The sequence below is a fragment of the Pinus tabuliformis genome, chromosome Q, assembly GCF_031772625.1.
Source record: "Pinus tabuliformis cultivar Carrire ecotype Pingquan chromosome Q, CPIR1, whole genome shotgun sequence".
Taxonomy (NCBI): domain Eukaryota; kingdom Viridiplantae; phylum Streptophyta; class Pinopsida; order Pinales; family Pinaceae; genus Pinus; species Pinus tabuliformis.
In genome coordinates, this window is record NC_142296.1 from 1,075,276,104 (window position 1) to 1,075,285,688 (window position 9,585).

The 9,585-nt window shown below is 40.0% G+C and overlaps 1 protein-coding gene across 1 annotated transcript; it reads left to right on the plus strand.

The window, feature by feature from the left end:
• Window positions 1-7,689: 7,689 nt before the first annotated feature.
• On the plus strand, window positions 7,690-9,294 carry LOC149223262 (uncharacterized). The gene has a single exon (XM_089387848.1). It carries the CDS (start codon window positions 7,690-7,692, stop codon window positions 9,292-9,294), a length of 1,605 nt encoding a protein of 534 aa, XP_089243974.1.
• Window positions 9,295-9,585: the final 291 nt, after the last annotated feature.

The window sequence follows — 9,585 nt, forward strand, 5'->3', positions numbered from 1 at the left end:
AATAAACCCTGGAGAGTGGAACAAATTGGGCTGAAGATTAAGCCTAAACATAGTGATGAGTTGTGATTTAACATTATTATTTATACAAGCAATACAGCTAGAGACTTGAAACTTAAGAATGTTGCTGTTGGAACTTACATGCCCTTATGGGCTTGGAAGCTTCCGTCGCCCTCGTTCTCTTCAAAGGTCTCAGTACACAAAGGCCTTTCTCTGTTAAAATTTATTCTTTGCTGCTGGGTAATACTTTAATATTAAATACTCAAATTCACCTTTTGCGCTAATGGGTATATACATAGTGAAAAATGTTTATGTTTTCCCTCTTCATATATTTTTATATTTTTAATACTCAAATTTATCTTTTGCATTAAAGGATATGTACATAGTGAAAAAGGTTTATGTTTTCCCTCTTCATATAATTTTTATATCTTTAATAGTCAAATTTATCTCCTGCATTAATAGATTTATAATGGTGAAAAAGGTTTATATTCTTTTGAGATGATTATTGACATTATGTAAATTAAATAACTGATAAACTTAAATAATCATTAAAAATATATGTGTACCATTTATACGGACGAGAATTTACAACGCTGAAACAAATTTAGAAAAGCCTTACCCTCTTTAATACCCAATATTCAAACGCTAAAACAATATTACAAAAAGCCTTTCTTTAATATCCAATATTCAAATTTATTATTTGCGTCAATGGACATGTGCTGGATAACACTTTAATCTCCAATAGTGAAATTTATCATTTGCGTCTATGGACACATGCCAGCTGACAAAGGCTTACGTTATCCCTCTTCATACAGATTTTAGGATACTATTTAGGCAATATTTATGTCATATATATTAAAAGGTGGGTAATTTTACTATTCATTAAAATATTTAAGTCTATAGCTTGTCTTCATTTGAATGGTTTATTTTACTGATTTTATTAATTATAAATTTTGGTAGTATGGTGTAAATTGAGAGATGCTCCGTTCCGGTTACTAAATTAATAAATAGAATGAATAAAGGTAATTTCTTTTCAGATCTAAATCAAGTATTCAAACCTTGTTTAAAACATATTTTTAATAAATCATAATTAAAAATTTACTACATTTTGTTTAGGTCCACTTATAAATATGTAAAAAAACTAAAAACACTATACGAATAAAAATTAAATACAATTAAAAATAAAAACTATATTGAAAAGTGGATGTATGTTAATGTGTCCCTCTTAACTTAAATTGTGTGTTACAATTCAAATCGTGATATGCCCATTAAAAATTACGAAACGACAATTAAAACGTGTTTGTTATGGTTCTCGAGTGTTTGTTATGGTGCGGTGATTGGGATCTGCAATCATAGTTGTGAGTAGCCATAACTAAACTATGACACTTGTAACCCCTCATAAATATTTTTGAGGGTTTAAATTTCAGTATAAATATAACATTAAAAGGTATCCTATGACAACGTTATATAAATCTCCCTTAATCATATAAGGCCCCTTCCATTATATACTAATATAACAATTATATAAAGCTTCCATTAATAACAATTATATAACCCTCTAAATATGATAGGAGAGTTTCAATGTTTTAATTTAATATACTATAATATGTTTATGTATAATAAAATAAAAGTTACTCAATCATAATGGTTTATTATTCATTAAAATTTGTATTATATGATATGTTTTAATTTAATGATATTTTTAGGTTTTTAATGTTTTAATAGATACGCTTTATAAAGCTTTTAGATTTTTTATTATTAAATTTTAATATAATAGAATAAGTTTTTTTATTATTAGATTTATTATTAGGTTTAAGTTTATTATATATCATTTTTGGGATTCAACTGCGTTAAGTAAGTCATTCAAACGTATGACCATTTCCATGAGAGGTAGTCGTAACTGACTAATTTCTCATGATTTTTGAATAGTTCACTTAGCACTCATTGCATCGGGTGATGCTCACAGGGGTGAAGAAGTGGGATTGAAACTAGTGAAATGTGGAGAACGAATCACATAGCATCAATCATCACTTCCGGGGCTTGCACCCGGTAACCAGGACTTCCCAGGAGGTCACCCATCCCAGAACTCCTCTGGCTCAAGCGCGCTTAACTGTGGAGTTTTTCCCCACAATCAAGCCCACTTAGCTTGCTACCCCATTTGCAAAACCTTAGCAAGTATTGTGCCTCATGAACCATTCAAGTAGAGATCCCTTGACTCTTTTTAAATTTAAGTATGGGGGATTTACGCAGTGCATTATATTAGCTATCATTTTTGGGATTCAACTGCGTTAAGTAAGTCATTAAATCCCCCATACTTAAGTTTATTATCATTATTGTAAATTTAATTATAACTATTAGGTTCTAATTAATGTAGTAATACAATAATAATATTAAGTTCTATAACAAAAATATTGAGTTTTATTAGGCTTATAATACTATCGAGCTTTATTATTATGTTTAATAATATTAATATTAATTTTTTAAAGTTTTTTTTTTTTTTTTTTTTTTTTATGAAAAGTTGTAATAGTTTTGTATTATAATAATGTTTTGTAATATTATTATTTATTTTGGCAATAAGATAATAATATTAGATAATAAATACTTTTTATATTAATAATAATGGTAAGTTGGTTTGTAATTTTATATTATAATAAAATGTTTAATAATAATATTAATTATTATTATTATTAATATAATAACATTTAATATCAATTATACTAATATTAATATTTATATAACATTAATAACAGTTATATAATACTAATATCAATTGAGATTTGCAATCGATGGCGATCGCAGCAGGGAGGTTTCGGCAGCTGGCGCAGAGCCAGATCTAGGCCCGTAGGGCCGAGGATAGGGCCCATCAACAATGGACGGGGTGTAGGCAGCGGCAGTCTGTTTCGCACCGGTGAAAGCTAGGTAGGAGATCGGCAGGTGGAGGTTTTTGTATGCCAAGAACAGACACCTGGAGGACACAACAACTGTAAATCGAGAAGGTAATTTACCTCAGGGGAAAATAGGAATAGGAATTTTCGGACAACGACTCCTCAGCCCTCGACAAGCCGACAACGAACTGCGACCAGCAAAGTAACCATGGTTAATCCGGATGAGGGTATTGACCTAGACCCAGCTATGGAGGATATTCTCTCTGTCTGGGGGAAAGATCCAACAGCTCAGAACGTTGAACGTTACTTTGGAACGGTGGAAGCCCTAGCCTCTCCTCCGTTCTGTTCGGATCCAGAAAGATCGCCCCATACCCTCTCTAATACGGCCAAGGAACTGCAAGGGACGGCAGCAGTGCAACAGGGGGGAAAGCTTCAGCATCAGCTTCAAAGATCGAGCAAGGAAAACCCTCAGACAAGCCCGATCAATCCACATTTTGGGAGCAAAGGGAAACTAGGGTTTGCAGGACCGATTCTCTCCGGCGGACTGGAAGACATAGTTAACCTCGGAGCAAAGCTAGGGCAAAGCCCTGTAGGAGACGCGGGAAGACCTGCAACCATCACAAGGGTTTCAATTGCAACGAGCAGAAACAGCCCAAAGGAGATTGGGTGGCCGGATCAGGGTTCCGAAGAATACCAGGAACCAAGGGGGGAAGATAGGCGAACAAACCAGGGGTTTCAGGTAATTAATCAATCTCTGTTTGAGTCTTTAAATCTTCCTCCAAATTCTTCGAAGGAGATCTGTCCGGAGTCAAGTCCTTTTCCCCAGATCTCCGGCCCAAGCTCTCATAGAGGGCAGCAGGAGAATGAAGCCCTAAGAGACACATCCAGAGGAACAAAATCCACAGAAGGGCAAAGGAAAAAACAGAGACTGATTAAATCCCAAGGGGTAGAAGGAAATCTGGTGTTGGGAATGGACGTCCAAATTGAAGAAGTGTTGGAGGTAGCAGAAAGCACCCTGGTCGGCAGAGCAAGAGGGAAGAAATTCTCATCCGACTACATCCAATCTTGGGGGAAGCAGAATTGGCAAACGGACCTAATCAGAGATTTTCGGGTTTTGACATTAGCAAAAGGATGGTTCTCGGTCCGTTTCGAAAACAAAGAGGCAGCAGAATGGGTACTGAAGAGGAATTGGTCACTTGGGAACATCCCGGTGCTGTTCAAAAAATGGAGCCCCATGTTCGATGCAGCCCATGAAAAAGCCGATGTTTTCCCGGTGTGGGTAAGAGCGCCAGGGTTGCCATCGTTCCTCTGGGTTGAATCGGTGTTTAAGGCGATCGGGAACAGGCTGGGTACTTACTTGGAGGCAGACATGTCATTCCAGGAAACACACAACAGGGCAATGGCTCGGATTTTGGTAAGCCTTAATCCAAGCGGAGGATTGGCAGAGAAGATCAACCTTCAATACAAGGATTATGTATTTGAACAAATCCTGGATTATGAATACTTGTCGTTCCGTTGCCACAGATGCCACGAGTATGGGCACTTGGCTAAGGAATGTCCCTTAGGAAGACGGTGGAGGAGGTTCCAGAGAACGAGGGAGAGGACGGAAAAGAACAATAGGCGCCCTCAGGTTCAAAAAAACAAGGAGATATCAGTAGCTCAGGAAGATGAAACAATGGATGTAGACCCGCAGCAGGGGAGCCAAGAACAGAGAGCAGACCTTCAGGTACCTCCGAAGGAATCGACAGAAGACGGACCGGGCCTAGGGGAAGCAAAGAAGATCGCAGACGAGGTTCCACCGAGCTCATCTCCAAGCCCAGCCGAGGATCCAAAGGGTATGATCTTGAATCCAAAACATTCTTCTCTTCCTAACATTGAAAATAAAGACGAATGCTTGGATGAATGTTTAGCTGCTGATCCGCTCAATAATACTTCCCCTTCTGAAATAAATGTTATAAATGTAAAGATGGACGATGGCAAATTGGAAAATTGTATTGAAAGCTTATCAGCCGCTATACCCTCCCTAGATCTGAATTGTGATGGGTGCTGCCTTGAATCCTCCTCTCAGGCCCAGCAACCTCTATGCCCCTATAACCTCCGCTCCCTGGTAAACAAACCTGTTTCTATGTCTTCTGTGGGGGGCATCGATCCATCCTCAGCCCAGAGCCAGCCCGGGAAAAAAAGGGGTAGAAAATCCAGGCTCTCTGTGGCCCAAGTCCAGGCTATTTTCGATGTGGCAGATGGGAAGCAACAATCTATCACAGGGGCACTTAGAGCAGTGCAAAGCCCCGCTTCTGCCTTAAAATGATCATAACCTCATGGAACTGTAGGGGTTTAGCCAGCAAACCCAAAAAACTGGCTCTTAGGGAGTTAGTTATGAACTCTAAGGCGGATGTTCTCCTTCTTCAGGAGACACTGGGGAAAGGGGAGGACATTGAATCAATGCTAAATGCACTTCTACCAGGATGGAAATTTACAGCCATGGATTCTGACGGCCACTCAGGAGGTTTGGCTGTAGGAATCAGAGAAGGTAGAATTAAGATCTGGAATCAATGGGGAATGAAGCAGGTGATGGGGATAGAGTGTCAGTCTACAGATTTCGATTTTCCTTTAACTATCATTAATATTTATGGGCCGTGTCAAGGAAGGATACCTTTCTGGAACGGTTTGATGGAGAACTCGCTTGTGAAGAATAATTACATGGTGATGGGAGGAGATCTAAACTTCTCTTTAGGAAGAGCGGAAGCCTGGGGCCCAGCTGCAAGAGAGGACCCGCAATCTGATTTCTTTATGAACCTATTAGCCTCAAACAATCTCATAGAAGCAAACCTCATCAAGCTGAAACCAACTTGGAGGAACAGAAGAGTAGGAGAAGCTAGGGTGGCGAAGAGATTAGACCGCTTCTTAATCAATGAGGCTTTATCTGCTGCGATTCCTTTATTCAGACAATGGGTAGAAGAAGGGGGTCCTTCGGACCACTTCCCGATATATCTTGAGCTCTCCAAAGTCCCCCCTAAACCTCCTGCCCCTTTCAAATTCAACGCCTCCTGGCTTCAAGAAGAATCCTACAATAAACTGTTCAAAGAAATATGGATACATCCTGCCAGAGGATCACAAGAGAATAAAGGATTTTTATTCATGGAAAATCTCAAAAGATTGAAAAAGGCAACAATTTTATGGGCAAAGGACAGAAAATCAAAGCAGACTGAGGACTTATCCAGGATAAACGAGGAACTCCAAAAGCTTGAAAGCATAGAGGCGGATGGCTATGCGACACAAGAATCTAAGGAGAAAATCGTAGCCCTGGAGAAGCACAAGAATCAAATCCTGCTGGCAAAGGAGGAAGAATGGAGACTCAAGAGTAGAGCAATCTGGCTCAAAGCAGGGGATGATAACACAAGCTTCTTCCATAACTATGCAAAAGGGAGGAAGAGTGCCAATACTATTTGGCACTTAAAGAACGAAGAAGGAAGGGAGGCTAAGACTTTTGAAGCTCTTTCATCCCTTGGGGTGAATCACTTCCAATCCTTATTCAAAGACAATGGTGAGATCACCATTGCGGAAGTCATCCAAACAGCGCAATGTTTCCATAGATATGTGGAGGAGGAAGAAGCAGACCACCTAATGGATCCTGTCACGAAGGAGGAGGTGGAAAGTGTTATTAAATCTATGGCAAAAGAGAAAAGTCCCGGACCGGATGGTTGGTCAGTAGAGCTATTCTTACACTTTTTTGAGCAGATAGGAGAAGAAATCACAGAAGTAGTAGAGGAGTCAAGAACGAAGGGAGAAATTTACAGTCCTTTCAATGCAACCTTCATAGCTCTCATTCCAAAAAAGGAAGCTCCGGAATCTTTCGAGGACTTCAGACCTATCTCCTTATGCAACAGTATTTATAAAATAATCGCAAAAGTGATAGCCCTCAGGATCAAACCAATTCTATCAAGGCATATCTCACCTGAACAATTTGGGTTCCTGAACGGAAGACAAATTCATGAAGCAATTGGTGTGGCTCAGGAGGTCCTTCATAGTGTTAAGGTGAAAAATAAGAAGGGAGCAGTAATCAAAATTGACTTATCAAAAGCCTACGACAGGATAAACTGGACATATATACGCCTGCTCCTAACGCATCTTGGTTTCAAAGTGGACTTCATCAGATGGATCATGGGGTGTATCACAGATGTTAGCTATGCAATACTCATCAATGGAGCTGCCACCCCTTTCTTCAAAGGACAGAGAGGGTTGAGGCAAGGCTGCCCTTTGTCCCCTTTGTTATTTCTCTTAGTGGCTGAAGGTCTAAGCCAGCTGATTCAAAAAAGCAAAAGGGAAGGTAAGATAAAAGGTATAGAGGCAGCAGTAAATTTGTTCATATCTCACCTTCTCTTTGTAGATGATATTCTGGTTTTTACTAATGGTTCCTCAAATGAACTTAAGGAGTTAAAAAATATCTTTGAACTCTTTTTGAAAGCTACCGGAATGCAGATCAACCCCAGGAAATCACAAATCATAGAGGAAGGACTAAACAGACAAGAAAAGGAGCAGTTCAGCTCTTATTTTCCATATGAAATGTGCAACATGGTTTCCCCGTTTAAGTATCTGGGATTCTGGTTGAAGCCAAATGATTATAGGAAGGAGGACTGGTCTTGGCTAATTGCAAAGATTGAAGCAAGAATCAGCCACTGGAGTTTCAAATGGCTTTCCAGAGCAGGGAGATTGACCCTAATAAAATCTGTGTTACTAGCCATCCCAGTTTACTGAGAAAATTAGGAGAATCTGCAGCAGATTTTTGTGGGCAGGATCAAAAGAAAACATGGTTCTCCCTTGGGTTGCCTGGGAGAAAGTGGCGAGACCAAAAGACTGGGGCGGTTGGGGGATAAAAAGCCTGCCTGACTTCAGACTTTCATTGGCAGCCAAATCAGGGTGGCGACTTATTAAGATGGAAAACCTCTGGACAAGAATGGTAAAAAGAAAATATATAGATCCAACTCCTCTGGAAGAATGGATCAGGAACCCAGTCAAGATCCAAAAGAACGTTTCTGCAATTTGGAAAGCAACATTGGAGTCTTTTAAGGTGATCGAGCAAGGATTAGCATGGAAGATTGGGAATGGTGAAAAGGTAAAGATCGGGAAGGATCCCTGGGTTGGCTGTAATGGAAACTATGCCCTCTCCCCTGGCCTGGTACAGCAGTTAGAAGAAAAAGGTCTCCTTTTCCTAAGCCAAGTGGAGAAACCGGGCTCTTCATCCATCTGGGGACAAGCTTGGAAGAATGGAGAAGACTTGGAGTTGGAGCAAAGATGGTGGAACGAATGGAGTGTTTTTACCCAGGAACTCTTCAGATCCAATGTTAGGCTGAGCGACAGACAGGATGAGTTAATTTGGGCACATGCAGACTCCGGGGATTATGCTCCAAAGAGTGGCTATAATTTCCTTATGTCAAGGAAAGGATGGGGAGATCCGGAGTGGTGGTCGAAACAACTATGGAAACTTAAGAGCCCTCCAAAGTCAAAAATCCTTTTCTGGTGCATTTTAAAAAGCAAAATTCCAACTTGGGACATTCTGCAGACCAGATTCATGCACGGGCCTGGGAGATGCACTTTATGCAAATCAGAAGCAGAATCCATAAACCACCTTTTTCTAAAGTGCCCAGAATCTCTTAAGATATGGGGCGAGGCAGGAAATATTCTGAACAAAAAGCTTGAATGGGAAGGTAACAATGTGCAAGAAGCTTGGCAGAAGTGGTGGCACTCACATCCAAATGGGAATCTGCGCAACCTTCCTCTAATCATCAGCTGGGGAGTTTGGATAGCCAGGAACAGGAGCATCTTCCAGGACAAGGAAATCCCCGTAGCTATCACAGCAATTCAGAGCATTGCCATCTTTTCCAGTATACCCGAACCTAAGGAAGTCCACTCCCAAAGAAATGCCCCAGAAGTGCAGATAACAGAAGGAATCCCTTGGGCTTTCTTCGACGGTGCATCTCAAAACAATAAAGCAGGAGCAGGCCTAGTCATCCAAGAAAACCCAACTCACATCCTAAAAGCTTCTGTGGGCCTAGGAACAGGCTCTAATAACTTTGCAGAACTGCTTTCCCTAAAACTCCTTATATGCTGGCTCATTCAAAGGCACACCCTCACAATTCAAATCTTTGGGGATTCCCAAAATGTGATCAGATGGGTAAATGGTCAAAGTACTTGCAGCAATCAAGTCTTAAAACAAATCCTGGGAGAAGTTCAGAGACTTAAATCATTTTTTAACAGTTTCTCTCTATGTCACATTTTCAGGGAAAGGAATGACACAGCGGATAAGCTTTCTAAAGACGGTCTACAGCAGGATTTGGGCAGCTGGAAAATTGTAGAAGATGATCAAGGCCAAATCAGAAGGACCGATCAGCCGCCTTATAATCAATTTTTCTGATACTCTGGCAGAATTTTTTGTTCCATTCTCTTTTCAAAAATTTTGTTCTCATATGCAAACACAAAACTCTTTCAGCTACGGTAATACGGCTTATTATAAACTCTCTGTACTGGTGACGGGTTGTTTTCCTCTATGTTGAGGAGACCCGGTTTTGCTGGTAAATCTTTTTGATCAGTCCATAGTTATTGTTTAAGATTATCGGCTTAAAGGAACCTCAGTTCAGGGCATATCAGAGACAGTTTCAGCACATTAAAGGAAACTGGTCACAGGCATAAGGCAGCAAATTTTGTA

Excerpts from the sequence above, each read along its gene's own strand:
- LOC149223262 (XM_089387848.1), top strand. The coding sequence starts at position 7,690 with ATGGTTCTCCCTTGGGTTGCCTGGGAGAAAGTGGCGAGACCAAAAGAC.